Source organism: Acomys minous (assembly GCF_964271855.1).
Source record: "Acomys minous genome assembly, chromosome: 5".
NCBI lineage: Eukaryota > Metazoa > Chordata > Mammalia > Rodentia > Muridae > Acomys > Acomys minous.
In genome coordinates, this window is record NC_140494.1 from 73,798,437 (window position 1) to 73,814,176 (window position 15,740).

Sequence of the window (15,740 nt, forward strand, 5' to 3'; positions counted from 1 at the left end):
TAAATCACCACTATATTATGAGGTATACCCATTCTGTCTCATAAAGATAAATTATTTTTCCATGGAGTTAAAAAAATATGCAAGTTGTCCCATGTCTGTGATGATGAATATATTACAATGAATATAGTTTAAAATTGTTTGTATTTGTGCATGAGTTTTGGCTGGATGTTTACTACAGAGTTAAACTGTTTTTCAATTTTTTATTTAAGCAAACTGCAATTTTAGATTTATATAAAAATTTATATAAAAATATATAAAAAAAAAAATTGTGCCACATCCTTCTGGCTTGACTCTGGGCAGTATCAGGATGGCTTCCTTTTCAGCCTCTGTTACTTTTCTCATTTTTCACAAGAGCGTGTCAACCTCAGGTTTACTTTCTATCAAAGCTAAAGGGAATTACCTGACAAAAGCCATATGTCACACTCTTGTCCGGGACAAAGAATTCAAAGTCACATACAGCTGAGATCTATCAAATACTCAGATGAGAAAGTCAGAGTCAGGGGAAAGGCCTTAGAATGTTCTCTTAGATATTCTAAAATATGGATTAAACCACATTGGAAGAAGATTTAAATTGGATTAAATTGGATCCCAGACTTAACGAATGGTTTTTAACCAAAGCATAATCCATAGGACAGAGGCATGGGTGTTAGATAGGAAAGTAGAAACCTTTTGTAAATGAAGTGCTACACCCTCTGTACTATAACAAAACTCCTAATCAGTGTGTGTATGTGACTGAGACTAAGGAGGAAAGATACACAAAATCACTTTGCTGTTACTCTCATCAGTCTATGTTGAATGGGATAAAACGCATGAATGTTTTATGGTAATATGTGAGTTATAGGTGATTGCATAAAGTAATAAACTCATAATGAGTTTGATGCAGAAAAGTGTGTCTGTTCTTGTCGGAAAGAAGAAAGATATTCCATTTGAACTTCTGAGTGTTGTTGAACAAGTGACTGACCAGAGCTACGTTCCTCGCTGTGATGGCTATTCTTGATGCCCATTGTGACTACATCGTGTTTTAACTGTAACACAAAATTCTGGTTACAGCTGTGAGGCACTGTTCTTGATTGCATCATTGTACGTGGGAAGACAAAAGGACGTGGAAGGAGAACTTGCTTGCTCTTCACCTGTTAGCCCTCATTCTCAATGACAACTCTATTACTTCACTGGCATTAGACCCTACTTCTTCATATATATATATGTATATGTGTGTGTGTGTGTGTGTGTGTGTATGTATATAGTATGTGTGTACACATACATATATATTAATATATACATATACACACACATACATATGTTCTTTCAATTATGTCTTTGTAGAAAAATTGTCTAATACATTTGGCCACTATTCAGTCCAAAATGGGACCGACCTACAGCAGGTATAAAGGTCTAATACTGTGAACAGAGGTATTTACAAGAGACACTTTGAAGGTGCCTGGCTCTGCATTATGTCCTTATGCATACTGATTTACAATTTGCATTTATTTCACTTCGGAATTCCTTGCTATATTTTAGTTATAGTTGAGAGGTACCTGCTAGTAAGAAATTAAGACAAACATCCAATGTTTGTGTTTCTGAATGCTCGGTACCTTCTAAATAATCCCATAATATATCAATGCCCTCCAAAATAGTAACCCCAATGTTCTTCTGTCTGATTGTGCTACTGTTGCCAGGGCCATATCCAAAGATGAGCCCACCACATTTAATGGTGATTTCCAGAACCACTGTCATACGATTGTCTCATTAAACTCAATGATTATAAACCAAAACAAAAAGACATGGGTGCTACAGAGTAAATGGAGGTTTAAAGGGGTTGTGAGTAGCCTTAGAGGGTGGGGGTTGAAAACAATCAAAATGTTCTACATACATGTATAAACCTTTCACATTACATGTTTAATGGCAGTTAGAAAGGAAACTATATAATGCCCTGGGGATTTTTATAACTATGTCAAGTCAACATACATGTAAGGTCCATTCAGCCTGTGTAAACAAACTGTAAATGCTGGCATCATGGGATGAATGCCTTACAGGGGAATGCTAGATAAAAGTATGAGTAATAAGTTTGCCTGTGCATGGCAACATGACCTTGCTTGATACTTTAATCTTTGAGGTAAAGTTCTTTTTTTTATATTGTATTACTTTATTCATATTACATCTCAATTGTTATCCCATCCATTGTATCCTTCCAGTCGTCCCTCCCTCCCACTTTCCCCCTACTCCTTTCCCCTATCAATGTGACTGAGGGGGACCTCTGCCCCCTGTATATGCTCATAGAGTATCAAGTCTCTTTTTGGTAGCCTGCTATCCTTCCTCTGAGTGCCATCAGGCCTCCCAATCAAGGGGATGTGGTCAAATATTGGGCACCAGAGTTCGTGTGAGAGTCAGGCCCCCACTCTCCAACCAACTGTGGAGAATGTCCTGACTATAGGCTAGATCTGAGTAGGGGTTTGAAGTTTACTGCACGTATTGTCCTTGGCTGGTGCCATAGATTGTGCAGGACCCCCAGGCCCAGATCTGTCCATCAAATGTTCTTCTTGTATGGCATATACTCACTTATATCTGGACACTAGCCCAAGAGGCATGTCCCATGAAAGTCTTCACTTACCAGGAAAGGGAGGCAGAGGGGAGGGCATCCTATTGGGACTCTAGGTGAGAGACGCATGAGAGAAAGGGGAAATAGAAGGATCCAGAGGGTCCTAGAAAACTACATGATGTAAAATTCTTGGAAAATGTGTTTTCAAATATCTCTTCTGTTCTCAGACAATATGGAATGTCATTAAATATTTCTCTTAAAGTCAGTAAAGTTATAATAAAAAAATGGTGCATAGGGCCTGTTAGTGATGGGACCCGGGGAGAGATCCATAGTCCCCCTGCATTTTTCTTTCCTACAGAGAGCAGAAGCAGTATGCACACCACATGTTTCTCAGAGACATTGAGTGAGATAAGCTATTTTAAATGATGGCACAGTGTCTGCTAACACTCATTGGCAGGAGCCCTGCCCTCATTGCTAGTTAACCTCATTTTGTTTTCCTAATATGTCTAATGATGACAGATTTAGAGAACAGCTAGGAAATGCTTTCCAGTCCATAGTGTTAATAACTGTAGAGTGGTTCTTAATTTAACTGGTATCCAAGGGTGACATCTGCATTATTTATTTATCACTCACAATTAAAGCAAAACATAAGCACATTCATAGAATAAATGATATGTTAAACGTGACAATCTTACTAGAGAAAAATCTGAAAATAAAATCTACATTAACATGTATTTTTCACTTATTTAAAGGTTTTCTTTTAAAAATTTTATGTATTTGTGTGGATGAGTATACATGTGTGCTCAGAAGCATTGCAATCCTCTGGACCTGAAGTTTGGAGCTGGAGTTACAGGTAATGGTGAGCTGCTTGATTTGGGAAGAGAACTCTGTAAGAGCAATAGACATTTTTAACCATTAAATCACCTATCCAATCCCTAGTATGTCTGTTTTAATGCTACTGATACTTGTTGTCAAATTGGTAATGATTATAGTAAACAATTAATTTCACCAAGAATCTTGAGAGATGTTTAGAATAGAAGACGAATGTATTAACACAGTATCCACCACCCAGTGGCCTTTTCTTCTGTTCCACAGCCTGCTGACCTCCTTATGCCTTTCAGTATCACAGTTTACAAAGTTGCAGTCATATATTTATTGCCTGCTCCTATACAGCACAGATCATTTTCAACCCTCTTGTTATTCTTACAAGCAACAATCTGTTTTAAGGACTCGCAGAGTTACCTATTTGAAAAGCAACCAGGGAAAACAGCAGTCCATCTCCCAAGCTCGGCTTCTAAGTATAGCAGTTAGCCAGCACAGATGGTCTATCCACACTGAGCAACCCAATTCTGAGCTGTACGTGCTTTTCCAAGATGCTACCTCGTCAACACCCTCCCTGTAAAACAAGGAAGTCCACCCTCTCCTTACTGCAGCAGGCTGGTGATCTCTCACTAGTGGTCTTGGGTGAAGTGTTCTTTTACCGACTGAGACTGTTTTGTATTCCTTCTGCACTTACCATCTTGTCGGAAGGCATCTGAGGAGTGATAAAGGTTGACTGGGGAGTGGTACTGCTGAGCTGCCCCTCGCCAGCTTGGTGGAGAAACACTCAGGGTACCCAAGGAAGGACTGCTGTATCGTGGTCTGGTCTTAGAGCCAAAGGCAGATGAGGTTGAACTCTTCTTAATTCTTAGCAAAGCGGCATATGAAGTGGAAAGACCAGAAAGAGCTTCGGAGTACTCTGTAAAAAGGGAAGAGCAATACAGGATCAAACCCAAGACCCTTGATTTGTGTATGTTTTTTCCCTTATGAAAATAGTTTCTTCTGACTAAATTTTTGCAGATCTGCTGCAACTGAGTTCAAACTAGAATGAAAAACACAAAAACTGTTTGGTTTTGGAATATTTTTATGAACTCTTCCTGGTTTAGTATGTTCCTTTAAGAAATTAAGAGTGAAAATTTTATGAAGCCTAAGTAGAGGAAGGAAAGGTAAAGGAAGGTAGAAAAGGGAGGATGTAGGGGGATGAAAAGAGAGAGAAAGGGAAGAAAGAAAAAATCATATAAAAACTCAGCCTTCCACATCTTCTCTTTCATAAATATTTGAATTTACTTTGAGTTTGTTTTATTCCATCAGTGCCTTCTTTACTAGTGAAATTTGGAAAAATATTCTCACTTATGTTTTATATCTACAAAGACAAAGACGTGGAAACAGGAACTTTGCTGGCTGGAAAGCATTGTCACGTACCAGGATCTTCTGCTATGTTACCCATCTTGTTTATGCTGAAAATTATACCTAGTGATTTCCCAAAAGTTCTCACAAACTGTTAAACACAGAATAATGACAAGATGTGATGGAGGTTGCTTTACATTCAGAATTTTAGATGCACCAAGATAGGAAAAATATTTTCTTCAAGGCTGTCGAATACAAATAGCCAAAACACTAAGAATATAACATTTATATAATTCTTGATCATGTCATGGTTCTCCTTGCTATAGGTAGTTTATCAGATATATGTGGAATAACATAAATATATATGTAAAAAATAAAAAATGTTTTAAAAAAGAATCTGAATAGAATTCACTCTTTACGTTAGTCATAGAATTTTTGTAAGTTAATAGCAACTAGAAATGACAACATGAAACTTACATTTCTATCAATTTATGAGAATTACTTGTTTGTGTTTTTACTTAAATCCCTAAAGTCCTATTTTAAGTAAAGAAAGGAAAAGAGTGCATAGTGTCTGAAATAGATTACACTATTGTGTGCTCAGAAAACAGTGTTACAGATTGAATGAGAATGGTTCTGATAGGATCATGTATTAGAATACTTGGTCACCAAGAAGTGGAACTCTTTGAAAGGATTACAAGGATTAGGAGGCCTTGTTGGAAGAGGTATATTACTAGAGACTAGCTTTGAGGATCTCTCTCCTCTCTCTCTCTCTCTTCTTCTTCTCTGCCTGCTGACTGTGTATCAGGGTGTAGCTCTCAGGTACTCCTACAGCGCCATGCCTGCCAACGTGCCACCATGCTCACCACCATTGATGACAATGCACTTTTGTGTGGAAGAAACAGCTTTAATCAATATCTTTTGAAGTGAGAAGACCCACCTTTAATATGGCCCACACATTCTGCTGGCAGACAGTATAAAAGAAGAAGGGAGCTTGCTCTATTTGCCTGCTTGCTTTCCCCTGGTGAGCTCATTCTTTCACTGGCATTAGAGCCCACTTCTTTGGGGGTTTGAGGTATACCAAAGAATAGCTGATACATCCAGCCATGAACCGAACAACTACTATATTCCTGGACCTTTTATTGGCAGATAGCCATTGCTGGGCTAGCTTGACCATGCTTGTAAGACATTTTAATAAGTCCCCTTCATATTTATTCATTCTATCAGTTTTGTTCCTCTAGAGAAATCTGACTAATACAGCTAATAATTTTAGTGAATAATTTTGGAAAACAATCTAAATATAATGAGTTTAAAATGGACATTGAATTTTTGCATATCTAATATAAACTGAACCAAACAATTTGCTAAGAATGGGAGCCTTTTTAATTTTTATGTTTTTATTTGATGTATATGGCTGCTTGTTCTGCATCTAAGTGTGTACACCACATTCACACCTGGTGCTCACAGAGGATATCAGGTCTCCTAGAACTGGAGTTACATATGGTAGCAAGCTGCCAGATATAAATCGAACCTAGGTCCTCTTTAAAAATAGCCATTGCTCTTAACTGTTGAGCCATGTCTCCAGCGACACTCTTTGGTTAGCTTTAAGGATCAGAAGTTTTTTTGCACAGATAATATATTTTTAAATTTTATTTTATTAATTTATGCAGATTACATCTCAATTGTTATCCCATCACCTGTATCCTCCTGTTCCTCCCTCCCTCCACTTTCACCCTATTCCCCTCCCCTAGGTCTATGACCGAGGGGGACCTCCTCCCCTACTATATATTCACAGGCAATCAAGTCTCATCTTGGTAGCCTGCTTATTCTTTCTCTGAGTGCCACCAGGCCTCCCCACCAAGGGGACGTGGTCAAATATGGGGCTTACTCACTTATAATTGGACACTAGCCCAAAAGGCATGTCCAATGAAAGTCTTCACTTACCAGGAGATTGGGATAGATGTGAGGACATCCTACTAGGACTCTAGGTAAGAGAAATATAGGAAAATGGAGAAATAGAAGGATCCAGAGGGTCTTAGAAACCTACAAGAAGAACATCGTGATGGGTGGATCTGGGTCCAGGGGAGTCTGCTCAAACTACTGTACTGACCAAGGACAATACAAGCAGTAAACATTGAACCCCTACTCTGATCTAGCCAATGGACAGGACATTCTCTACAGTTATGTGGACAGAGAATATAATTTACCGTAATGCCTGGTAACTAAATGTAAGATGAAACCATGTATTTGCCAGTAAGCTTTCTCATAATTAAAATTATCTAAAATCACAGCACTGCCTTATACAGATAATTTGGGATGTAGAAACATTTCCATGATTTGGAAATAGCATGTTAGATGGTAAAATACCAAATTAAGTTTAACATTTCTCTACTGTGAACATGTAAATATAATTTTTCTGAGAGTCAAGAAAAAATATATTTTTGGGTATTTACAGATTTAAAACGAGCATGATCTGTGACCCAGCCCATCAGGTGCTGAGAAGAGTTTCGTGTTTGTAGAACAGAGATATACAAAGCTCGTGTCTATAGACTCCATGGAATAGAACAAAGCCGTATATGGAACTTGAATGGCCCCTCATTGATAGTGGGAATCCAATTAATGATGGCTTGCATTGTCTTTGTCTCTGTAATTCACCTCTTAGTCTGTACCTCTAATCTCATGGGAATAGCCAAGTTGTCAATTTATCTCTTTAAACTGATATTAGGCCACAATGTAAGAGTATAAATGCTTCCTTTTGACGTCTGTTTTGCACTGAAAAGCTCAAAGCATGGATAACAGAGGTGGAGGAACCCTGACATTTTCCTAATAGGAGTATTCCCAAAAGTAATTTATGAAGAAAAAATGAGGGCATATATAGAAATTGTGGATTAAAGAAAATCCAACATTTGCATATTCTTGTGGTTTTTCTCTATGACAGCAAGGACTGTTCTTTCTGTTTTTCTGAAAATGGACTAGAAAAAAATGGCTCCTGATTTTTTTTTCTCAGAGAAAATCACTTTTCAGTTGGTCAATCTTTTAATAAGTACCTATGCTGGCAATGTCAATGGAACCTAGTTAGGCATTCCTCATTTCTCCTTCTATTTTCTCACTTTATATAGATCAGACCTGGGGAATTTGCCTTACAGTAATTTCTAAAGTGGCCTAGAGATTTTGCGATAAAACTCAATTAACCTGGTGCTCTCACACCATGGGACCCCAGCTGGAAGATGTGGAGGAGTAAATATTAATGCCTTCATTACACATCACTTTCTCAAATGACCCTGAGACCACTAGAGTTAGATTATTTAATCAAATCAGGGCCTACTAAGTCAGAATGAGACTGCCACATCTTGTGATGTCAACAAACAGTAATCTTTTTCACTGTTTCAAAGGTCATTTTGTAGATTTAAAAAGGTGCCACTGCACATAAATAATATTAATAAAAGTAAATTGGGATATGTAGAGCTTGGATTCCTTAGGGTAATGTTTACAAATAAAACAAAATGCCATTATGATAAATGATGTATTTTAGTCCTTTGTGATATTTTTAATACTTGTAAATTTTCTGACACCAATTAAACTTAATAATTCTCCATATGCCCTTAGGAATGAAAAACATTTCGAGAGAGCACTTCATGGCTCTAAAATATTGACCATAACTCTAGAACTTGTGATGTGAGTCTGCCCTGGATGGTTCTATCTTAGCTCTCCACACACTGAGAAAAGTGAGTTAGCCACAACAGAGAGGCAGAAAATGGCTGGTGGCTTCCACAGACTCATGCTATAGTTCTGGTTTTATTTTAAATAAAAAAAATACTTTAACACACCTAGTGATATGTGCTGCTTTTCCTAACTGTAACACTTAAATGCTTAAAGCCCTACTTCCTGAGTGGTCCTGAGAGCAAGACCACTGCACCTTAACGATACCGCTCAGGAAAAGTGGAAGCTATATAATCTCCACACCTGCTGTGCAGCTCAATTGCCATCAAAGTCAGCATGAAGAAATGCTCTCTGACTTTGGCTAGGGTACCTGCCACTGCAGTTCTGTGTGATGAGGACTCATGTTCACTGTGCAATTTCAGGCTGCCTCTGTTTTATGAAGCTTGTGAGGATGAATGGAGCACCACAGCGGAGCCTGTCGCGTGAAGCACACTTAGAAAAGCTTAATAATTTATAAACACTCTACGTTATCTCAGCTTGGTCTCTGCATCCACGGCGCAGGAGAGTTTGAGATGGTCCAGATCCTATATCCTCCCTGCCTCATCTCAGCATTTCTGAATCATGTATAAACTTGAAAGCATTTTAGCAGCATGAGCTGGAGAGCATCGTAAAGGATGAAACTCACTATTTTGAAAGCACCGTTTTAAACTCAAGCATCTGCAGTAACTATCCTTACATATACAGAGAGCAGCTCAGAGCAATGCAGACCTAGGGTCGTTGCCTAAGACGGAAAAGCAGACGCAGCCACAGAGTATGGGGCACTGAGGTCGCTCGTACCTACCATTGCTTCCCAGATCAACTCTGGACAATTGAAGCCATCATGATGCATGATAATGGCTTTATGTGCCCCTCCAAACCATACGGGCTTTGTGGTATAGAGAGATGTATCATGAAAACATTACACATTAAATTGGATATGATATGATTGTGCTTCAAAAAGAAATTTTTCTCATTTTGTATTTCATTTTAATACTGTTACCAGTATTCACCCAAACTCTCTCTGAATAACGAAGAGCACAATACGTGATTGCTTAAGTCGATATTTCTTTTACAATATGAATCACTGAGAAATCAATGTGGCCTTGGTTGTGCGGTGTAACCATATTAGTGATTAAATGATTCTTTCCTACTTAGGATACCAGAAGGTTGCAGTTTTAACTGTTGCAGCTGTATTACAGAATGCTGTCTTCTTCTCGTTGTGCTGCACATAGATTATCAGTGTTTTATAACACATTGTACCCATGCTCATTCATAAACAGTCCAGCTAAAGAAACGGTTTCAGGAAACATGGCACCCTGCAAGTTTTGTATCTGCCCTGTGGGCAAATTATGCATTTGATACAACAGCAAAATAAATAATGAATGTGATGGTTTCGTGATGTTTGTGACATCGATTGTGCAATAAAACTTGTGCTTCATATCTTCAAAATGGAGGTACCCTGAGTCACGGCAGGCTTTGGAACGGAATTAAACAGTAACAGAATTCTATGTAAGTAAAGATGCCCAACACAGTTGTGGTATTCATACATACTGCAATACACAGTTTAGCATTTATTCTATGCACAATAAGTGATTGTCTACCATGCATCCCACACTGAACAAGATGCAGAAACAAAACAGAAATAAAATACAATCTCTGCCTTGAATGGTGCTTAGAATCCACGAGGTGCAAGGATACGACCTACAGGGAAATGACGTTCAGGCAATGTAGATAAAGTGCAGGTTTCAGAGCCGTTATGAAAACGTCACCTCAACTGATTCAGGGCTTCTCGTCAGTGAAGCTCATCTCTTCGCTTTCTAGAAGACATTGTGGTAAGTGCAGTGAGAGAGGGCTCCCCAACTCATTAACAACAAAACGTGCTTTCTTAGGCCTGGTAGACTGTCTCCATGTGGTGGTGCTGTTTTGGGCAAATATAAGAACTGGACCGGGATCAAAGACACTGTACTATTCCAGCTGGCTGTGTGTGCTGGGCAAGCATGTATCTTTATATATAACAGGTAACCCCACATTTGTTCTGTTTGGCTATTTGACAGTGTCTTTCTGGTGGTCACACGTTCACTGTCATGTGTGAGCCACATTAAGAGTGAGCGTGAAATAAGGTAACAACACAACCACTCACTCTAATTTTTCTTCAAGGTCTGCCTCCGTAGCTTTGACTCTGGGAACTAAAGACCGGTGATGCACATGGCCAAGTCAATGAGCAGGTCTGCCACTAACAGTATCTCTTTTCTCAGAAAAGTGTGCTATGCAGTGGAACCCTCAGCTTACCAGTTTGGTAAGCGTTCATTTTACAAAGTCAGTTGAAGATCATTGCAGTTGATTCTACTGCTTGTGACTAAACCAGAAGAACTTAATCCCGTGACCCTGAAACAAAGGCGCACAGCAGGCTGTAGTGCGGCCAGATTCAGTGAGCCCTCTCACTTCCAGTACACACAAATCTGTCTGATCCCCCCCAAAAAAAAACAACAAAAAAAACTTATCTCACCAAACCCAACTTCCAGGAACCAACTCTGAATAGGAATTGCCACCTTGACCTTCATCTGCAGATCCCCAGCTGTCACTTCCCAAGGCAGTCATCACATGTTTATTAAATTTCAAAGGGACTTCCTCACCCAATGGTGTGTATCTCTCCTGCCGTTTGTTTCTTTTGCTATTACTTTCTGGTCAGAGTGACCCTTCTCACAATCCTCCTCCTTAAGGGATAAATTATGGGGTTCAGATTCTGCAGAAACTGGTGCCTTGAATTCTCCCTGAGTTATTATTTTGAACATTCTGAACATAATAGAAATATATGCTCACTGGAAAATGAAAACAGACTCCCATCTTATTCCTTAGCCATCATGCACACTTTCCCAAACAAAGTGCCTTGCCTGTATTTGGTATGTAGATAAATGCATGCCTCACCAGCAGCAGCAAGCCACTTCTCAGAACAGCACTGTTTCAGCGCTCTGATATGCAGATCATAAACACGGGCAGATTCAGCTTGGTTTTGTTTTAAAGAAACTGGAGCCATTGCTGTTTGCAGCCTTCTATTTACTTACTATATTGTGACCACTTTCTCCTTCAGAAGTGTCTCCTTATATATATATGTATTCATTATTCTACTTACATATAAATACATATATATGTATATACAGATGGTTAAGAGCACAGGTTGGTTCTCAGAAGCCAACCTTGTAGCTCACATCCATTCATAACTCTCGTTCCAGTGACTCTGACACCTTTTTCTGGTCTCCATGGGCACCAGCATCCAGGTGGTGTGCAGACATGCATGTAGACAAATCATGCATGCACAGGAAGCAAATGCATCTCTTAAAATTACATAAAATATTAAATAAAATTGTTTAAATTTTTCTTGCTAAAATTGTTTTCAAGCAATTTATTTATCCCTTTTCAGCATTATAACAGAACACTATGTTTGCTAATATTTACAGATCTTTTGTATGTTTTTCAATATAATCATTAGGGACAAATATTGCCTTTATTCTCTATCTGTACGTCCTGAACCTCACATCTCATCATTAAACCTGATTTTGACTGTTAGTCACATGTTTCATTTTTCCATGTGCACAACTTCTTCATTAAGTCATGTATCAAGGGCCAGTAGGCCTGCTGACACAGATGATGACCTGAGTTCCAACTCTGCAGACCTACGTGGGGGGAGGAGAGAGTCCCGCCCTCGTGCCATCCTCTGACGTCTGCATGCAGAGCCATGACATGCTCATATCTGAGGAAATCAAAGTAAGTCATGTACCAAATGGCTTTCATTTTTCCCTGTTGAAGTTCATTTCCACTGTTCCTTCAAAGCCCTCTGACCTCTATGACAAGCACACTAGCTCCACTTCTAGTGTGCCTTGTGTGTTTCAACAGCACAGAAAAGCTGCTTTACAAAGCACTGCTGTAAGGTTCCTTGCTACTGTCAAAATATTTTTTTCTTAAACTTTGTTTGAGGTTGTCATTAAACCCACTTATCTTGATGCTGAACACACTTAATTGTGGCTATGACTTTTTATTTCATGACAATGCAAAAAAAAGTGACTTTTTAGCTGACATTTCTCTTCTTTTGTAACATGACAGTTGGTCAGTGGCTTAGGCTCAATGACATTTATCATCTACCTAATTAAAATGTAGACACTTTTATAAAAATTGCAAATGTGACCTTCATTTGTGTATTTTTGCTTGCTAGCATGTTTATTGAAATGTCACAAAGAACTCCACTCTGTTCTTTCCTATAATGTTTAATTATATTATATTGAAAGTGCTCATTACTTGGTTACCATGAAACGAGAAGTCACATGGCCTCCCTGGAGAGAGAGACACTACAGTTTCCACTCTGTATGGAGCAGGAACTGCAAGGCTATGTCTATAGTATGCCAAAACGACCAGGTGAAAGTGGAAATTTGTTCAATTAACAAGTTGGCTTGGTTTCCTAATGCCAAAGAAAGTCTCTTTTATTTCTTTCTCTCTGCTCAAACAAAGCTTTGTAGACACGGAGTTGATTGTTTTGGCATTCCACTAGGACAGTGCCGACCTCTTGCGCCTCCTTTAGACCTTCCCATCTAATTGCTTTTAGGAATTCTCCTGTTAGTTTCACAAAACTTAGCAATTTTTGTCCAAAACCCATTATGCTGAAAGATCCCCCTGCTATGGATCCTATACCTGTAAATTCTCCTGTAACGCTGCATGGGATTTTTTGGGGAGGGCAGGGTGGGATCCTTCTGGTCAGTCTTTACAGCCCTGGGGGAGTGTGTTCCTGTTCTCCTTTAATGTCTGACCTGAACGCTGCCGCCTTTCCTTCAAAGCCTGTACAGCAAAGCAAATGTTTCTCAACTAAATAATACTCCATATTACTTGTTAAAAATTTTTTATATTCCATTTTCGGTATTCTTTTTCTTAAAGTTTAGTAAAAGTTGAGTCACTTTTTGTTTCTCAAATGAGTGAGGCCTTCAGCTGATTACTTACCTTTTCCCACCATGTATTAATCATGAGTGAGTGAATATTTCATAAAGATATAATTTGAAGAGTTTCCCACTTATGAGAATTTTATTTAGAAAACTAATAGGTCACTTTGTCTGATGTTAGAAAGAAATTTAATTATGATTCAAAAGAGATACTGAGACATAAATTATACACATACATATACCTACACGTCTCTTTTCTTGCAGTGCACCTATGGACTTGCCAGGGAATGACTGACTCTTTCCCTGTGTCTAGCGTAATATCACACTTTACTCCACATGTCAGGACCACAGAGACACATACACATTTCTCTTCTTTTGTAACATGACAGTTGGTCAGTGGCTTAGGCTCAATGACATTTATCATCTACCTAATTAAAATGTATAATTAAAAGGTATAGCTGAACTCAGATAAAATTTGGACAATTGATGGAGTCTGTGTCATTTTGGAGCCTTAAAAACGATTTTGTTGAAGACCAAAATGTCTTAATAATTTTTTAAAAAATTTCATCATTTCTAAAGATCAAACTGTTTCTTAAACAGCTGAAAGGTGAAGATGTTTCCTATGATGTCAGTGTTTGGCAAGTGAAGATACATACACATTTGGTCAATTTGGTTTTACTTAGCCAACTCATCAAATATGCCTCCCCACGGGAAAGGACCTACCATGTTGTTAAAATGTGAGTTTATGTGAGTTTACGTAAGTTAGTCCTCTTTATTCTTCCCGTTTGATAAAGTACAGTGTTAGAGGATATAGTTAACCAGCTTTTTATTTTATACTCAGATGTTTTCTGAGCAATGTTTTAATAAAATTTCATGAATGAAGAAAAAAAATGCCAAGCACCTGGCTCAAGGCTTACTCAGAATTTTTTATCCCAAGCAACACAAAAATTTAAAACTATGGGTTAGTGATAACAGTTCAGTTGGCAGAGTGTTTGCTTGGTGCTATGAACACCTGGGTTTGCTTCCCCAGCGCCACGTAATGCTTGGCATGTTGGTGCCAGATTGTAGTCTTAGCACTCGGAACTCATGGGGCACAAGTCCTTCCTTAGTTACATAGACGCTCAAAGTCAGCATAGGCTACAAAAAGCGTAAAATGATACCTATTTCAAATACTGTAAAAAAATATCCCTAAATGCAAGAGCATGAAGTGAAACTCTAAGAAAGTCACTGACCCTCGAAGCACGTGCCACAGTTATCAGAAGCAAAGGAAGCTGTGACAATAACCTGAAGTGCCATTAGTTCTACAGTAGGTCTTAGAAGTTCATTTATTTGAGGTGACCTATTCCTTAATTTATATGACTACACAATGTAACTTGATAGTCTGAGATTCTTACACAGAAACCCATTTTGTTCAAGTTCAAAGCAGCTTTGTTGTTCAATACATGTGAAACTAGGTCAATACTTAATCAGAGCTCCTGTAAATGTGTCATACTAAGTAATTCACAGAGGGCACTCTGAAGATTGAAATAATCTATTACAAGTGCATGTATATTAGTAATAATGTCTGTGTAGTGATTGTTTGATGAATGTTAATTTATTTTTATTTTTACCTCTGTTATATCAGTTTATAATTTAAACTACTGTGATAGACACTTTTTGTTCTTTAAGGAAATATGAGATTTTTGCTTAAATGCATTTTGCTTTTCATAACAGAGTTTCATGATTTGCCTTTCATTGTTTGGGGGATGTTAATTTATACATTGGAGGGATAGTTTAGTGGTTAAGAGCACTTAACGTTTTCTTCAGAGGATGCAGCTTTGAGTCACAGCATACACTTGGCATGGTATAAGTCCTTCCAACTCCTGTTCCATAGACTCAAGATCCTCTTTTACTTTCATGGACTTCTTCCTATGTAGTGTGCATACATATAAATTCCTACACAGACATACTCTAATTAGAACTATGTCACTACTCAACATTTGTGAGTGTTTAATGGGTAAACCAGATGAGAAGTGATGTAAAGCTGACTGTCCAAAGATCTTTGATGATGCTGCTGAAAGTGAGCTCCCTCAATGCAAGCACTCTTCACATAAAAAAGGGACAGATTCATTTTAAGAACTCACAGTGGAAAAGTACACATGATGAAATTACATTTTTTTCTATATCTATTGAGGAGAAATTTAATCTGGCCAAGAGATGGCAGAATAAAAATATTAGTGTTTCCTGGTGATATTAAAGTACATAAAATGATGCAATAGCTATCCTGCTGGCTTCCCCTAAGGAGCCCTTAGCGTAAGCATTAAGTGTCTCCCCTGCTGCCATGAAGTAACATGTTGAATTAACCCCCCACAAGGCTTGCCTTAGGACCACGTATGTGCTCAGAATGATTGACTCCAAAAGCACCTAAGAGCTATAAGAAT

General features: G+C 38.3%; 1 protein-coding gene across 4 annotated transcripts in view; it reads right to left on the reverse strand.

Moving 5' to 3' along the window:
- CNTN5 (contactin 5) overlaps positions 1 to 15,740 on the reverse strand; it is a 1,112,028-nt gene that overhangs the window by 443,615 nt on the left and 652,673 nt on the right. For all 4 annotated transcript variants that reach the window (XM_084782482.1, XM_084782479.1, XM_084782480.1 and 1 more), the window contains one exon: positions 4,053 to 4,274. In XM_084782482.1, coding sequence (XP_084638608.1) covers positions 4,053 to 4,274 — 222 coding nt within the window. The remainder of the gene's footprint in view (positions 1 to 4,052; positions 4,275 to 15,740) is intronic.